This window comes from Myxine glutinosa, chromosome 5 (genome assembly GCF_964187855.1).
Source record: "Myxine glutinosa chromosome 5, kmMyxGlut1.1, whole genome shotgun sequence".
Lineage (NCBI taxonomy): Eukaryota > Metazoa > Chordata > Myxini > Myxiniformes > Myxinidae > Myxine > Myxine glutinosa.
The window spans coordinates 200428042-200446718 of record NC_136265.1 but is presented as its reverse complement, the minus strand read 5'-3'; the positions used below and the strand labels follow the sequence as shown (position 1 = coordinate 200446718).

The 18677-nt window shown below is 45.9% G+C and overlaps 2 protein-coding genes across 12 annotated transcripts in view; both read right to left on the bottom strand.

Annotated features, from left to right (window-relative positions):
* LOC137428274 (inositol-trisphosphate 3-kinase C) overlaps positions 1–6241 on the bottom strand; it is a 61545-nt gene extending 55304 nt beyond the window's left edge. The window contains exon 1 of the mRNA XM_078779365.1: positions 5755–6241. Coding sequence (XP_078635491.1) covers positions 5755–6084 — 330 coding nt within the window. The 5' untranslated portion in view covers positions 6085–6241. The remainder of the gene's footprint in view (positions 1–5754) is intronic.
* Positions 6242–8149: 1908 nt separating this feature from the next.
* The window catches only part of LOC137426492 (MAP/microtubule affinity-regulating kinase 3), a 171778-nt gene continuing 161250 nt past the window's right edge, over positions 8150–18677 (bottom strand). For all 11 annotated transcript variants that reach the window (XM_068115071.2, XM_068115075.2, XM_068115077.2 and 8 more), the window contains one exon: positions 8150–9698. In XM_068115071.2, coding sequence (XP_067971172.2) covers positions 9290–9698 — 409 coding nt within the window. In that variant the 3' untranslated portion in view covers positions 8150–9289. The remainder of the gene's footprint in view (positions 9699–18677) is intronic.

The following is an 18677-nucleotide window of genomic DNA, read 5'->3' as shown; positions in this document are numbered from 1 at the left end:
GTAATTGCAGGGGTTAACGTGGAGTTATTTAACTTACTCAATGAGTAATTGCAGGGGTTAACGTGGAGTTATTTAACTTACTCAATGAGTAATTGAGGGGTTAACTTGGAGTTATTTAACTTACTCAATGAGTAATTGAGGGGTTAACGTGGAGTTATTTAACTTACCCAATGAGTAATTGCAGGGGTTAACTTTGAGTTATTTAACTTACTCAATGAGTAATTGCAGGGGTTAACGTGGAGTTATTTAACTTACTCAATGAGTAATTGCAGGGGTTAACGTGGAGTTATTTAACTTACTCAATGAGTAATTGAGGGGTTAACTTGGAGTTATTTAACTTACTCAATGAGTAATTGAGGGGTTAACGTGGAGTTATTTAACTTACCCAATGAGTAATTGCAGGGGTTAACTTTGAGTTATTTAACTTACTCAATGAGTAATTGAGGGGTTAACGTGGAGTTATTTAACTTACTCAATGAGTAATTGAGGGGTTAACGTGGAGTTATTTAACTTACTCAATGAGTAATTGAGGGGTTAACGTGGAGTTATTTAACTTACTCAATGAGTAATTGAGGGGTTAACGTGGAGTTATTTAACTTACTCAATGAGTAATTGCAGGGGTTAACTTTGAGTTATTTAACTTACTCAATGAGTAATTGAGGGGTTAACGTGGAGTTATTTAACTTACTCAATGAGTAATTGAGGGGTTAACGTGGAGTTATTTAACTTACTCAATGAGTAATTGCAGGGGTTAACTTTGAGTTATTTAACTTACTCAATGAGTAATTGCAGGGGTTAACGTGGACTTATTTAACTTACTCAATGAGTAATTGAGGGGTTAACGTGGAGTTATTAAACGTACTCAATGAGTAATTGAGGGGTTAACGTGGAGTTATTTAACTTACTCAATGAGCAATTGCAGGGGTTAACTTTGAGTTATTTAACTTACTCAATGAGTAATTGAGGGGTTAACATGGAGTTATTTAACTTACTCAATGAGTAATTGAGGGGTTAACATGGAGTTATTTAACTTACTCAATGAGTAATTGCAGGGGTTAACGTGGAGTTATTTAACTTACTCAATGAGTAATTGAGGGGTTAACGTGGAGTTATTTAACTTACTCAATGAGTAATTGAGGGGTTAACTTTGAGTTATTTAACTTACTCAATGAGTAATTGAGGGGTTAACGTGGAGTTATTTAACTTACTCAATGAGTAATTGCAGGGGTTAACTTTGAGTTATTTAACTTACTCAATGAGTAATTGAGGGGTTAACGTGGAGTTATTTAACTTACTCAATGAGTAATTGCAGGGGTTAACGTGGAGTTATTTAACTTACTCAATGAGTAATTGAGGGGTTAACGTGGAGTTATTTAACTTACTCAATGAGTAATTGAGGGGTTAACGTGGAGTTATTTAACTTACTCAATGAGTAATTGCAGGGGTTAACTTTGAGTTATTTAACTTACTCAATGAGTAATTGAGGGGTTAACGTGGTTATTTAACTTCCTCAATGAGTAATTGCAGAGCAGGTTATGCATGTGAGTTCATTCTCAAATAGTAAACGATAATCTGAGTATTTTAGATGAACTGTCCCAACTCCTTTGCTCGAACACACCGCGTCCCTGTTACCACTGAAGCTGCAACCAACATTCGCTCTATTGGTGGAAATGAAGATTCAAGCAGCCATGGCCTCATGGGACATGTCAAAGCCCTCGGGTCACCAAGGCCATAACTCAGCGATTTTGTTCATACCTTTGGGGAGGGAAGAGGCAGGCGGAAAGTTGAAGAGGAGGTGTAGCCTCGAGGAAGGCCAAAGGGGGTGTGTGGTATGTGGAGAGTGAATGCGGTAAGAAAGAATTCACATTTGTTTTGAGAGTTTCAAAAGGGGCGTTCTCTTGAAGTTTCCATTGGCATGGTTCTGAGAAACATTGGTAATCTCGCTGCGCGTCGAGTTGCCGCGGTTGGAAAATGAAGCCGCTGATGGGAAACCCCATGGAAATCGCATGTTGGCAAGCGGGCCAGGCTACATGAGCTGGGAACAGTGCCAGGACTCTGGGACATTGTGAGGAGGGGCAGGATAATGAGGAGGTGGGAAGGTGGAGAGGGGGGGGGGATGGGAAGGTGGAGAGGGGGGGGGGATGGGAAGGTGGAGAGGGGGGGGGGAGTGGGAAAGTGGAGAAAAGGAAGGGTGGGAAGGTGGAGAGAGGGGGGATGGGAAGGTGGAGAGGGGGGGGGGGATGGGAAGGTGGAGAGGGGGGGGGGATGGGAAGGTGGAGAGAGGGAAGGGTGGGAAAGTGGAGAGGGGTAAGGGTGGGAAGGTGGAGAGGGGAGGCGGGGTGGGAAGGTGGGGGGGGGGGGGGGAATGGGAAGGTGGAGAGGAAGGGGGTGGGAAGGTGGAGTGGGGGGGGTGGTGGGAAGGTGGAGAGGGGGGTTGGGAAGGTTGAGAGGGGGAGGCGTGGGAATGTGGAGAGGGGGGGGGGTGGGAAGGTGTAGAGGAGGGGGTTTGGAAGGTGGAGGGGAGGGGTGGGAAGGTGGAGAGAGGGAAGGGTGGGAAAGTGGAGAGGGGGAAGGGTGGGAAGGTGGAGAGGGGAGGCAGGGTGGGAAGGTGTGGGGGGGGGGGGGGAATGGGAAGGTGGAGAGGAAGGGGGTGGGAAGGTGGAGTGGGGGGGGCTGGGAAGGTGGAGGGGGGGGGGATGGGAAGGTGGAGAGGGGGGTTGGGAAGGTGTAGAGGAGGGGGTTGGGAAGGTGGAGGGGAGGGGTGGGAAGGTGGAGAGAGGGGGAAGGGTGGGAAGGTGGAGAGGGGAGGCAGGGTGGGAAGGTGTGGGGGGGGGGGGGGGAATGGGAAGGTGGAGAGGAAGGGGGTGGGAAGGTGGAGTGGGGGGGGGGGTGGGGTGGGAAGGTGGAGAGGGGGGTTGGGAAGGTTGAGAGGGGGAGGCGTGGGAATGTGGAGAGGGGGTGGGGTGGGAAGGTGTAGAGGAGGGGGTGGGGAAGGTGGAGAGGGGGGTTGGGAAGGTTGAGAGGGGGAGGCGTGGGAATGTGGAGAGGGGGAGGCGTGGGAATGTGGAGAGGGGGGGGGGTGGGAAGGTGTAGAGGAGGGGGTGGGAAGGTGGAGAGGGAGGTTGGGAAGGTTGAGAGGGGGAGGCGTGGGAATGTGGAGAGGGGGGGGTGGGAAGGTGTAGAGGAGGGGGTGGGGAAGGTGGAGGGGAGGAGTGGGAAGGTCGGGGGGGGGGGGGCTGGAATCGTGCAAGTGGAAGAGGAAGGGAGAAAGGTCAAGGGGTTGGTGAGGAGGTAGGTGGAACCACCTGGTTATTTTGGTCCATTTTCTGGTTGTGTAATCAGTCTTGTGCCTTTTTAAAACAGTTTTTAACTAGAACGGCACTCGGTCGTCAGACCTCCGCCAGGCTGCAGAGTTTACGGTTTGTATCCCACTGATGGGCCAAATCTGGATTCGGACCTGCACCAAAATCTACTTGGCTTGTTCTTGTCACCTGTCCAACTCATTACCTCCACCACCAAAGGAGGATGGAGGTTATGTTTTCACCCCTGTCTGTTTGTCCGTTTGTTTGTGAACAAAATATGTCAAAGTTATGGACGGATTCGGACTAAACGTGGTAGAGATGTAGCGAATGCGACAAGGACGAAATTATTAGATTTTGGTGAAGATCCGGATTCGGATCCGGCTACTCTGATTATCTAATTGATTCTTCACCATTGGGAGATCGGGACAAAAACGATACATAGCGGGATATCTCAAAAGGTTGTGGACGGATTTGGGCGAAACTTGGTGGACAGGTTGGGTGTCTGACAAGGACTAATCGATTCGATTTTGGTGAAGATCTGAATATGGATTCGGACATGAGAATTTTTTTTTTTTAAGTGCTTCTCCACCATTGAGTGACATGGCCAACCAGGCGGAGGTATGCTCTGTACTGACTGCCGTTCGAGTTCACCGTGGTTTGTCTGAATCCGTCCTTAACTTTTGAAATATGTTATGTGTCGGTGTTTAGCCCTTTGGCTCTCAATGGTGAAGAATCTCGTATATAGAAAAAATTTCTTGTCTGGATCCGCATTCAGATCCTCACCAAAATCGAATCATTTTGTCCTCGTCACACATACAATCTGTCCACCGAGTTTGGGCCGATTCTGTCCTTAACCTTTTGCGATATATCGGTTTTAGCCCCACCGATGGTGAATAATTAATTTTTTAAATTCTCAGATCCGGGTCCGTATCTTCACCAATATTGAATCAATTCTTCCTTATCACACACCCGACCTCTCCACCAAATTTCGTCCGGATCCGTCCACAACGTTTTTGAGATATCCTGTTCACAAACAAACAGACAGACAGACAGTGGGTGAAGACATTACCTGCATCCAATTTCGTTGTCGGAGGTAATAAACGGGGGTTTACATCAAACTGGTCCTACCGAACTACTATAACATCTGTAACATTAAGCTTTCTGTGTTTATTACCATTGTTTGCTGTTACAAGTTGTACAGTAAAACTGCACAGCTGTCTGGTTTACAAAAAAAAGGAAAACTCGTCAAATTTGACTGACATAATTTCATATATGACTCATGTATGACTTGCAATCTATCTATAATTCCAGTAATCTCTGTGTGTCTGTGTGTCTGTGTGTCTGTGTGTCTGTGTGTCTGTGTGTCTGTGACCGCTGTTTCTCGACAACCACGGGTCCGATATACTTGAAACTTGCCAGGTATATTGCTGGGGACCCGAGGATGTGCCTTTTCAAGGTTTCATATTAATCGGACAATTACTTACCGAGCTATGTCCAAAAAACGATTCAACCAATCAGAGAGCAGCGAGCTATCACGTGTGCCAAACGTGGCGATCAGACTCTGCCTCGGACGGCACATTTGACAGCGTATTCATTTATTTCACGTTGGAAAACTATGTTGCCGTTAAACTATGTTTTAAAACGAATTCAAACTGCGATTAAATTAAAACGATTCATCGTAACTGCGATTTGCGAACTTCCGGACAGTGAAGACTGTCCGGCAGCACGCTTTCCGGCAGCCAATCACAGAACGCTTTGTTGCGTAGGCGTGGCCGATGTGAGACGAGCGGAGCTGAGCGCGTTACGAGCTGACCGCCATTACGGTACGTAATTCGATTTCTTATGCGCATTATTTCTCCCAATTCAGTCAGAGCGAAGGGCGGAAGCGAAGAGCGTTGTTTTTTTTGTTTACGGGCGTACGGGCGGGGTAGAGCGTACGGGTAGCGTTTTTTTTTTTTTTTGGCAAGGAACGGGCACCCACGTACGGGCAATGCCCTAGTATATTAAAAAGTATTAAAATTTTATATATGACCGGGATGCATCTTTAACAAGGTGAAAAAGGTCGCACTTTGCAAATTGGTCACCACATCGAAACATACAGAGCCACTACACTACCGAGCAATACTTTCAATATCAGGTGTCATCGGATTCCCCTTTTAAAACAAAAGCCACGCCCCCCGGCATCCAACCGTTCGTCCAATCAGGGCGCCGCTCCACAAACGCAACCGCATCGGCTTCGCAGTGTTTGGTTCACGCGGAAAGATTCTTAAGATTGCGATAAGAACCTTCGGATAGAAAGTTTTGCAACTTTTGCTCCGTTTTGAGAACACGACGGATTTGAAATCCATTGCGAAACACAGAGCATGACGTCGCTTTCACCGCCAAACACAAACTCTATTCGCTGATGACGTCATAAGCACGCAGGCTAGCCGGATCAGGACAGTGTTCTTACCGTCCGTCTCCCGCCCTCCTCGTCCACCTGCCGTCGGCTCACGACGTCGCTCCTGGTCCCTCCACCTTCCGAATCCTCCGCGGCCTCACGGGGGAGATCCTCGCCCGGCACGTTCGCCTCATTGGGCGCGAAGTCCCCTCCGGCGCTCCGAGCCTCGCACGGCGAACCTGGAATCTCGGTTCCGTCGGTACCCTGGCGGTTCCGTCGGAAGGGAGTTCCCGTGGGGTCCGCGGGGTGTCCCGGTCGCCGGGACACGTCGAGACCGGCACTCGCCGCCCAGCGAGACAGAGGGGCGGAAGGAGACGCAGAAGCGGGATCTGAATGCAACATAGTACCTATGACGTCGGTACCTCTTCAGAGGAGGTTCGGCGCCATTTATCACGGCCCGAAACCCGTGCCGCCACCACCGATTACAGTCTCGGAGTCTCCGTGGATGTCGTTGTGGCTCCGCTGCTCGTAGCGTCCCTTCAAATGCAGTGCCTCACTTACCATTTGGTTCACACCCTCCCTCAGCATATCGGCCCCGCCCCCGAGGGTCTTCCTCGCGGGGTTCCCTATGTGGGCGGAGCTTGGACTGCGCGAGGAGCCCACGCGAGGAGGAGGATTTGAACGCACGTTCGAAAAAATAATAATAATAATAATAATTAAACAAAAAGTTCAACTTTTAAAAAGTAGAATCAACAACCGACGTCATTGGAATCAATTGATGTACAGTTCCAAAAATAAAGAAATAACTGATGTGTACACATATACAGGTCGATGGATGTTTTGATTAAAATTTGTATGTTTACCTGTGTACAGGAGACCATCAAAGGTGAAAGGGAAATATTTACAGAACCGAGGTGGGTACGTGCGTGGCCAGGATGTCCGCGATGGCACCTTGTGGTCTCATCACTGTACAACCAAAATGAGACCAATTGTTAAAGATCATTGAACGTTTCGAGTTGTAAAACAAGGGGACATCTTTTAAATTTGACTGAGAAAAGGTAAATTGGCACAAAAAGGGCTGGAAGTCTGGAGAATTCACTCAAATTTGCATACGTATTAAATAGATGAAAACCTCCAGTTATGCACAGACTGCACAAAGCACATACTGTAACTTACTGCTTACAACAGCCCTCTGGAGGGTAGGTTACACTGCAGCGTCACAGGTACAATACCATTGCATTCTTTATCAATTCAGTGAAGCTCGCTCAGATGGGCAAGGACACGCCCTACGCCACTCCCCTCCAGATCTGGCCACGCCTCCTCGAGGCTACACAACAAATACAATCTCCGCACTGTGATGGTAGTGGGACCCACGTGCCACACACCGGCTCCTACCGCCGGGGGATTCTGATAAACCGATGACCAGGAGGCAGGATTTGGAGTATGGCCAGGGCACTCGCACACAAGGCGACGCGTTAGCTCAACTGTCTGAACGTCTGCATGGTAACCTAGCGTATGGTAACCTTGCGATTGAACGTTCAAATTCCGACTCCACTGTGAAGGCAATGACAAACCATCCATCGTATTTTATGGTCTGAGAAGCTGCATTGCTGCACAATCCGACTCGAGGGATGTGGTACTTGGACCCGCAGTTGTCATGACTGATGGTTGCTTTTCTTTTTTGATATGATCATCTGGGGGCTGCAATGTTCACAACAGAGAAGTGGCAGCTTAGGTTTACAAGCTCTCCAATAAGAAGCACGACTTTCACATCTTCAGTTGCGTAGGACCATCCAGGCAGCTTTTCCTTTGCTAGTGTGCCCAATCCTGGACGGAACGCCACTCCAATGCAGGATACTCGACTGGCTCATTCTTTCCAATGAGGTGGTACTCATTTTGCAAACCTCAGAAGGATGACAGGCTGAGTCAACCCCCCTGATGGTATTTTAGCGACAGGACAGGAGCTCAAACTCAGGATGCTAAGATCTAAAGCCAGCCACCTTAACCGTTATTCCAAACACCTGGCTTGCCCCTTAAGGTAGAAGAAAGGTCTTTGCCAAAACACAGGTGGTGGTGGTGCGACACGACAGGAGCTCAAACTCAGGATGCTAAGATCTAAAGCCAGCCACCTTAACCGTCATTCCAAACACCTGGCTTGCCCCTTAAGGGAGAAGAAAGGTCTTTGCCAAAACACAGGTGGTGGTGGTGCGACACGACAGGAGCTCAAACTCAGGATGCTAAGATCTAAAGCCAGCCACCTTAACCGTCATTCCAAACACCTGGCTTGCCCCTTAAGGGAGAAGAAAGGTCTTTGCCAAAACACAGGTGGTGGTCTAAGAAGCAACCAGCAGAAAGGAAGAACACAAAACACGGCCACAAAAAATGAGCACACGCTTTAAATCGGCATTCTTATGCACCAAGAGGGTCACGCAGAAGAGGTTCAAAAAGGAAACCCACACGAGTCATGTAACTGAGCAAAGTAGGCAGTTTTATTGGGCGTGCAGAGTCCAGCATTAACGCAGTTACAATGCACGACAAAGTGCCGCGTGCGGTCTCAAAATTAAAAAGGAAGAGGAAGGAGATCAAAAGTAGAGTTCTGCACGGTCTCCAGTGCGTCGCATTATTGCTCGTGGCAGGAAGGTGGGAAGGCGAAGCCAGGCCGTGCTCCGACGTGCAGAAAGAAAAGAATCATTTAGTTGTATTTCTTTTTAAAAGAGAGATCGACTCGACGGCAAACTCAGGGAAATCGAGAGAATCAAATAACTCTTCGAAAGAAACCAGTTTAAAACGACGAAGGTAAAACCAGCCGGCTCACGGATTACTGCACGAAATTTAAACACTCCAGTTGAAATCCAAGCGAAGAGAATGTACAAAAAAACAGGGTTGTCCACACTGGCTTATACAAAACCGTCAAAAGTCAAGAGATGGCACAAACTGGGCACAACCAGCGTTTAGTGTTGCATGCACAGATTATCGGAATAAAAAGTAATAAAACGGAAAAGGATGGCCACGCCAGGCAAGCGGCACTCTTTCTTTCCCAGTCCTATTTACAGAGCGCGTCTTCCGACCGACGGGCACCGTTCAGAACTTTCCTCCACTATAAAAATAGATATAGATTCCAACAGCCCGACACTGCACTGAAGGGAAAACGAAAAACACGTTTGTGCGCACGATCATCTTTCTATACAAGTCGCACTCGCTATGTTACAGAATAGATTCTATCAGTATGAAAAGACAATACTGTTGGCCATTTGAATTTTGTGTGCGGGCGTGTACAAAACAATTGCCTTTTTTCTTGGAACATCTACAGTTGCCCGAACCAACAGGCCAGACGATGGTTTTCAAAGAAGGGATGGTAATTTTGAATGGAACTGTCATGCTCCCTCATCTGTCCCACTCCTGAAACCGGCACTGCGTACAAAGGCCTTGGACTAATCCCCCTGCACAAGGAAAGGCAAGGAGGCACAACCTCTGGACGGTATGGGAGAAGTTCGATTCAAAGCAGTTGACTTCTTTTCTTTTTTTAAACGCCGGTTTCCCCTTATCGCCAGCCCCGATGACAACCTTATGATGGAAGCCTTTCTGTCAGTGGGCAGCGCTTTAAAAGCTAGAGCTGCAACTGGCTTGTGATCCGAGTAGCAACCGCCTTGAATGCTATAGAAGAGCCGGCAATGCGCTTGAAGCGAACGCCATTGAGCGAGAGGCGCGGTAACTTGCACACTTCCATCTCCCACTGCACCGAACCCTCCGCTTGAACCTGCCCTTGACCCTGGCCCTGTACGTGTCGACAGAGAAGCAAGAAGGGCTCACGCTGCTCAAAACTGCAGCCATTGACCGTAAGCACGCGTTGCAGCTCTCGCAAGATGGCTGCAGGCTCAAGGGCACTCGTCGTTTTCATGTTCCACGTGAAACGCAAAGAACGCGGCTTTGCCTCGTTCCTGCTACTACCGCTGCCGCCGCTGGTGCTTCCGCCGCCACCACCTCCCTCCTCAGTGGTCTCCACGCCCGTTGCACGGCTGAAACACACATTACAAAAATGGGGGCAGGTAGTGGACAGCACAAGGAAAGCATGAATTGCAAGGTAATGCAAGAAATGTCGTATTTGTGCATTTTAATAACTAGAGGTTCCAGGGAACCTGAACTCGACTGGTCTATATCAATATGGTTAGAATATGCATAATAGAACCACAAATTATATAGTTTATATGTGCTAAAAATATGACAAAAATTGGTTTTTCAATATGGCCGCCCTGCCGCGCCCATTTTTGGGCGTGCAACGCCCAAATGCAATCCCAAACTAGTTTATGTCTTAAAGATGCTGCATAACAAGTTTCATCAAACAAGCAATATTTGTGACTTTTAGAGCGTAGACGTCGAATTGTTTACAGACGACAGACAGACAGACGACAGACGACGGACACTGGGTGTCGACAAAAACTCAGCTGGACATAGTCCAGTTGAGTTAAAAAATCCTTCCCTAACCTGACAGAGCAACCAAGGACGAAGATGCAGTTTATGTCTAATTAACTAATGAACATTATGATCTAATTAACTCGTGAAAATGTGTTGAAAGTCTCTTACACCCTCATCAAATGAAATGGAACTAACATTATTTATAGCAATATCGTTCTTTGATCCCAATTAAATATCTGCCATGTTAGATTGAACTTTTCTCAATATCAGAGGTTCACTTTGAAATGGACAAAATCATATTGATTACGAGGTCCAGCCTAAACTTGAATCTTGCTCTTTCCCTATATTTTTGTCCCACAACTTTCATCCCTGAATTTATTTTTAAACGTTGTCGAGATTACATTTTTCTGAATCCTTTCTCAAATTAGAGGTCATCTGTTATGTTTTAAGGTCGACATGTTTAAGGTTCATGTGTTTGTGATGTGGGGGTGGGTCGGGTGTGGGGACGAGCGGGGGAGTCAAGCAGTGAGAAAAGTTGTTTATGGCTGATTCTATTATATTTAGAGCTGGAAATTTTATTATCACTTCGGATTTGAAAAAAAAAACAAACCAAAACCAAAAAAACTGGAGGGGGGAGAGGGGGGTGGAGGGAGGAGGTCATCGTCATATTGATTAATTTGTCACAAACTAGCCCAGGTTCCTTAATACAGTAATATTGTTTTCGTAGTAATAATAATGTTAATAATACTTCAGTGAATATAATTGCAATACTGCATTCCCTTTGTCATGACCGCAAAGTTTTTGGATTGAAGCGGTGTATGGTTGGTTCATTGTTGACTCGAAACATATAGATTAAACCATTGTCTCAATGCAATCGCTTCATTTCCGTGGTGACAGGCACCTTAGAGACTTACAGTATTCAAAATAATTTAATACTTTAATAGTACATTATCCTCTTCAGCTAAAGTATCAAACAAGCCCTGCTACACCACTCTTAGACTTTCGGTCTTGTTTTGTATTTGACCCGCGGTTCACACCCCATTGGGTGGTGACTTAGATTAGGGTCACAGCGGTTAAAATGGGGGGGGAAATTAACTCAAAAATTTGATATTTGGTCATTCCTGGTAGAGCTTTTTTTTCCCCATCCTTCATCGTCTCACTTAGGAGGGAAGCGTGGGGATTTACAATGGCGCACCATCGCCTTCGCTCTAGTTGAACATTTAACATTGTTGTACATAATTTACACTCGGCGTTTTTTTTTGAGAAATTGTCACAGCTTAGTAGCGAATCTAATTTCCACATTGCTCGGGAGAATCACCCGACTGTGCGCCAAGGGTTCTCTGGAATTGCCTGGCAGGATGGAATGCTAGAAGACAGGCTGGCTAGATTTCCAAGATTCTCTGGTACAGACGGCAGCGAATGGAGGTTGGGATGGTCTGAAAGAATGCCAAATTCTTCGAGGAGCCACCATTGACGTATTTGTACTGCTAATCCGATAAGGATGCAGAAATAAAACCAGGATAAATGAAAAAAACAAGGATCTGCAAAATGTTGGCAATTTGCTAAAACTAAAGGCATAAAATGAAGTTTTCATCACATCTGAAAAGTTGTTGCAGTAAGGAGCATATTAACCTCATTTAGTACTACATAAATGTCCTCAATCACAAAATTAGGAGATGAGGTATTATGCATGCATGCATGCTCCATGGTGCAACAGCTGAATATTAAATGTAGTCTTTAATACAGCTCGACATATTTTCTTAAAGACCTGTCATGGCGCCAAAAGGCATTTGAACACATGGAAATTCGACAGGATTTTTTGAAAATTTACGACAGTTCTAAGAATGATATATATGCCAAATGACAGAAGACGAGAAGTCTCGTATTAATTTCAGACAACGCAACAATCATTTAACGAATTGGACCTTGTTGGACAACAAAACAACAACGACGACGAAAATGTTGTTGTTGTTTGGACCTTGTTGGACATAATAATAATAATTTACAAAGCAAAGTGGAAGTTGAAAGATCTACCCTCTTTTCCACTAGAAATGATATTCCAGGCTGCCCCAATGTCACATCAGCGATAAAAAAAAACAAGAAAACGAGAGATTCCGGAGAACACTTTACCCTGCGCAGTCATGAGAAACAAGGACATGGGCGGACACTACGAGTGGCAAATTTGATTGGTCATGACGACAAAATTCTGTAATATCTTGTCCATGGACTGCTTAATGAAAGGTTTTGAAGGTGTCAAAAAGGTGATTTATGTTCTACAATGTTCAAGAATGCAATTGAATTTAGATAAATAATATAGATTTTAAAGGTTGTAGGAAAAAAAATTCCAGACGTTTACCGCCGTTGATGCAGCGTCTTTTACACCACCTTATCTAACACATTACATTAGTTTTTCGTGCTCGTTGTTTGTGTCCTTAATGACATCCTTAAAAACAGTAAGTTTCCTGTTTGGGACGATTTTCAATTTTGTTCGACTGCCAGGCAGGCAGACAGATTAAAACATTTTGAAATCTCATTCCTCTCTGCGCATTGCGTGGTCGGGTTAAATGCAGAGAGACAAAGGACTGCTAAAGTGCAGGTTCGTTTTCCGATTCATGTTCAAAAGAGAAAATTCAATTGAAATTGAAATGAAGCATTTTCTCGATCATAAACTGATGATGGGAATAGAGCCTGTGATGGATGCTGTGAAGAGGAAGAGGTTGAGATGGTTTGGTCATGTGTTGAGGAAGGATGAAAGTGACTGGTTGAGAAGGGTGATGGAAATGAATGTAGAAGGAAGTAGAGGACGGGGAAGACCGAGAAAGACTTGGCTAAAGATGGTGGAAGAAGAAATGCGGGCAAGGGGATTAACAAGGAGAGATGCAGAAAATAGGGCAAAATGGAGAAGATCGTCATGGGGACCGCAAGGCTAACCCCCGCTCTTGCAGGGAAAATGGCCTGAAAATGCATGTTGTTGTTGTTGTATAAACTGACATTGTAAGACAGAAGGACAGACAAACAGACAAAGTGAACCAATTGATTAACCCCACTTTTCACTTTGTGTGTTGCGCAGGATAATTACCTTACAGGCCTGTTCAAAAATGAATGGCCAAAACGAGTTTCAACAGATCCTGTGGAATGTGCTACAGCATTGTTTAAAGGAAAGTTGTCTACAACTTTCTCCACATCTGTAACAGTAATTGAAGAGAGTGGCAGCAGATGCTTGGATTAACATGTGTGATGGGATACAAAAAGTGGCTTTGGGCCTCACATTGTCAGACTCTTGGAGTCAATATGCATATCGGTCTCACAATGAGCAAAAGCAATGCAAACATTGAAGGGAGCATTGTTTAAATGATTACGATATCAAGTGACGGTGTTCAGCAATACCTCCCAGTCAAACTGTCCATCTCTCAAAGATTCCAAAGCTGAAATATAATTTGTTTTATTAGGGAAAGACGAGCAAGCAGTATGACAATGGTGAAATGACAACTTAAAGGCATGGAAATAAATGGAGTAGAGTGTGTACAGCATGAATATCTGGCATACAAGATGGCTGTTGGCTGTCGCTGAAAAAAAAAAAAAAATTAAACTCAGGCAGAGAAATTTATGTAAGGAAATAATAATATTTCATAAGAAGAAGAAGCATAACATTCAAGCAGAAGCATAACCGAAGCAGATATTCAAGCAGAAGCAGAAACTGCTGAAACAGAACCAGAGGAAGCAGCAGCAGAAGGAGAAGAAGCAGAAGAAAATAATTATTGGAATCTCCTGTGATGAGGCCAAAACACGGTCTGTTGCTCTCACCGTAGGCAGGTCGGTGGTCTCTGTTTTTATCGTCTATTCTCCAACATTGCTCCCTCTGCTCTGTCCTCTAACCCTCCTGAACTACTCCAAGATGCACGTTTGCTTCCAATAACCCCCTCATAGTTTAACTATGACCGGTGGCCGGTGCTCCTGCCTCACACCGAGCTCGGCTTCACGCTGTTGAAACCAAAGCTTTCAGAATCATTGGAATCTCCCACGATGAAGCTGATTCTCAGGGCCTTTGTCTCTCTCACCACAGGCAGGTTGGTGGTTTTTCTGTCTTCTACCAACTCCTCTCCGGCCTTGCTCCCGCAGCTCTGTCTGTGCTCTGTCCCCCAAATATTCCTACAGGTCGCACAAGATCTGCCTGCAACCCTCTTATGGTTAAACTGCCAAAATCAAGACTCTCTGCTCACCTTCACTCCTTCGTTCCTCTTTTCTCCCACCTCTGGAACAAACTCCCTCACTCTCTTCAATCCCACTCCTCCCTCCAGGTCTTTAAAACAGCTGTTCACCACCATCTCTTATCTTCCCCCATCCAAAACCTTGATCTTTTCTACCCCCGCTAATTTCACCCCAGATTCACTTTTTTGAAATATCAACTTCCTTCCTGGAAGTCCTTGCAGTGTCCTTGTGTTTTATACTTCTCCCACCCCTCCCCCCCCCCCCCCATTCCCACGCTTCCTCCCCCCAAGCCCTCCCACAGATTTCTCAATGTCCCTGTTCTCAAATGTTGTGTTTGTGTTCTTCCCATTCTCTCCCCATGTTGTCTACCTCTACCCTTATTATATGTTTTGTGTGTCCGTTTGATTTTTTTTTGTGTGATAAACGTTAGCTCTTTCACGAGCCTCGATCCTGTATACAAAAATAAATAAATAAATAAAATCCAAAATCCAGGCCGACCGCACACCTTAACTCGTTTATTCCTCACTCCCCATGTCTATGAAATCACCTTCCAGGCTGTTCTGTCTCACTCTTTCCTCAAAGACTTCAAATAAAATAGTGCACAAACATCTCTTCTTATCTCATCTCACCTCCAATTCTGTACCATGACCCTTTATTACACCCAGTAACCTTTCCTAACCCAACAATTTCACTTTCTGATTTCAGTGTTTCCTGCCCTCCTCTCTTTTCCTGTTTGTTCATTCTCTTGATGTCCCACTGTCCCACTGTCACTGTCCCAGTCAGTTAGTTATACCTTACTCTTCCATAAGCCTTCCTCCATAAAAAAAACAAACTAGAACTACACTCGGTAGAGCGCATACCTCCGCCAGGCTGAACAGTTTGTTTTGTATCCCAATGACAGGCCGGATCTGGATTCGCACTTGAACCAAAATCTAATCGGCTTGTTCTTGTCACCAAACCAACTCATCCACCACGTTTAGTCATGTCATCCAGAACCTTTAAAAATATCATGTTATATATCGCTCTTCACCCAATCCCTCAATGATGAAGAATCACTTAAAAATTAAATAATTCTCGTATCTGAATCCGATCTTCACAAACATTCAGATCTTCACCAAAATCAAATCGATTATTCCTGGTCACAAACACAACCTGTCCACCAAGTTTCGTCTAAATCCATCCATAACTTTTTGAGATATCCTGCTATGTATCGTTTTTGGCCCCATCTCCCAATGGTGAAGAATCACTTCAAAAATTCTACTAGCCGGATCCGAATACAACACAACAACAACATGCATTTTAAGGCCATTTTCCCTACTAGAGCGGGGGTTAGCCTTGCGGTCCCCATGACAATCTTCTCCATTTTGCCCTATTTTCTGCACCTCTCCTTGTTAACCCCCTTGCCCGCATTTCTTCTTCCACCATCTTTAGCCAAGTCTTTCTCGGTCTTCCCCGTCCTCTACTTCCTTCTACATTAATTTCCATCACTCTTCTCAACCAGTCACTTTCATCCTTCCTCAACACATGACCAAACCATCTCAACCTGTTCCTCTTCACAGCATCAATCACAGGCTCTATTCCCATCATCTTTCGCAATTCATCATTTGTCTTCCTCTCTCTCAACGATACTCTGCACATCCACCGAACCATTCACATTTCCACCCTTTCCAGCCTTCGTTGCTGCTCTACATTCATGACCCATGTCTTGCTCCCATAAATCATAACACTTCTCACACATGCAGCACACACCTTTCCCTTCAGCTTCAACGACACTCCCCTCCTCATCAGCACGCCACTCAGTTCCCGAAACTTCTTCCATGCACATCTCACTCCAGCAACTGCTGCCGAGTCTGATCCACCTTCTCCATTCAGCATGTCTCCGAGGTAGCAAAATGTTTTCACACCTTCCAGCTTCACGCCATCTCAAAGATCCAACTCAACATTTCCTCCATCTGCAGCTCCCTCTGTGCACACCTTACATTTGAATGTAGCTGCCACACTGGTTAATGACCCTCTCAGACCACTACATTTTTGATGAACCCACTCAGCGCACATTGTACATTGAATAGAGTTCACTCCGACACCCTTCCTGCCTGCACACAGCACATGGCCACTTCCCAGTTCTTTCCACCCCACCACATACTTTACCACTTGCCATCACCTTCGTCTTTCCGATATTCACCTTCAGAACTTTTGTCTCCATACATTCCTTCCACTTGTTCATCTTTTCCTTCAGTCCATCCTTACTTTCCGCAATCAACACCAGATCATCTGCACACAACAACTCCCACGGTAAACCCTCCTTTACGTTCCGAGCCAGCACCTCCATCACAGCTACAAATAGTAGTGGACTTAGTACCCACCCCTGATGCACTCCCACCTTCACATCAAAGTCACCACTGTTCCCGTCCTTCGTCCTTACAGCTGTGCGCGCTCTTTTGTACATTGCCATCACAACTCTGATCAACCATTCTTCCACTTCTAACTTCCTCAATGCCCATGTCAATACTTCGCGAGGAACCCTATCGAATGATTTCTCCAGATCAACAAACCCAAGAAACAACCTCTTCCTCTTCTCCATGTACTTCTCCTGTAACTGCCTCACAATAGAGCGCGTCTGTCGTTCCTCTTACTGGCATAAATCCAAACTGCATTTCGTCGATCTTCACCTTCTTCCTTATCCTCCTCTCCAACACCCTTTCCAATACCTTCATTCCATGCTCCAATAACTTTATCGCTCGGTACGAGCCACACTCCAGAGGGTCACCTTTCCCCTTATATAGAGGGACGAGGGTACTCAGTTCCCAATCCACTGGAATGCGACCTTCTTTCACCACTAGATTACAGATCTCTGCCATTCTCTTCACACCCCAACTTCCTGCTGCCTTCAACATATCTCCCACAACTCCTGTCGGCCCTCCCGCTTTTCTACTCTTCATTGCTTTTATCGCTTCCTCAACTTCCTTCTCAGTTATCTTCTCTGCCGGTCCTAAAACTGGGTTATTCTCTATGTTGCCATCCCATTCATTCTCTGTATTCAACAGCATTTCCATATATCTTTTCCGTCTTCCTTTAATTCCATCTGGGTCCACAACGATTTGTCCCACTTCATCCTTCAAGCAACTCACCCCCATCACATCACACCTCTCTTTCGCTATCTGCTTTGCAATCCTGAATACCGCTCTCTGACCCTCTTCTGAATCCAAGCGTTCTACGAACATTTACCTACATGTCTCCTGCGCCTTTGCTACCTCTTTCTTTGCAGCCTTCTTGGCTGCCTTACAACTTTCATGCTCTGCTTTTTCTGCTCCCGTACCCTTCGCCTTCTGCCACTCCCTGAACTTCTTCCTCTTCTCGTCAATCCTCTTTCCAATTTCATCATCCCACCACCATGTTTCCGAGTGCCTCGGTGGTCCTTTTGTCCATCCACATACCTCACCAACGGCTCCCAACAGACTATCTTTCATTGACATCCAACCACGTTCAAGCTCAACCACATCATCCTCCACCCGACTCAGCCTCTCTTTTAATGCCTCCCTTACCGTCACCTCTTTCAACCTCCACACCTTCATTCTCGGTTGGTACTTCACCCGCCGAGCTCTCCTCGCACCTTTCACCCTTATGTCACAGACAACCAAGTGGTGCTGTGAAACAGCCTCCTCCCCCGGGATCACCTTTGTGTCCCGGAGGTGCCCCCTATCTCGCCTACGCACCATCAGGTAGTCAACAGTTGTTGTCGACCCACCTGACGTGTATGTAACAAGCTTATTATTCCCCTTTCTGGAACTGAGTATTACAAATCAACAAATCAGCTCCATCAGCAAACTCCAAAATCCTTTCACCTTCTCCATTTCTCACACCATATCCGTAACCCCCATGAACTCCCTCAAAACCATCCATACTCCTTCCCACATGTCCATTTAGGTCTCCTCCTACCACAACAACTTCCTCATATTTCACGTTTTCCATCAGCTTCTCTATCGCACACCAGAACTTGTCCTTCTGTTCATCGCTCCGACCAACCTGCGGAGCATATCCTGAGATGATGTTCACCAAGAGCTTTCCAATCATCATTTTCACCATCATCAACCTTTCACTCACTCTAGTCACACTCACCACACTGTCTACAAACTCCTCAGAAAATAGGACACAAACACCATTCACGCCCTCCGGGCACCCTTGCCACACAAACTTGTATTTCTGTCCCTGCCTACCCTTCACCATTCTCACACCACTTCCCTTCCATCTCGTCTCTTGCACACAATATATGTCCACTCTTCTTCTGATCAATACTTCCACCACTTCTGATCTCCCTGTCATTGTCCCTACATTCCATGTCCCAAACCTCAGAAACCGATCTCCACTTCGGGCTG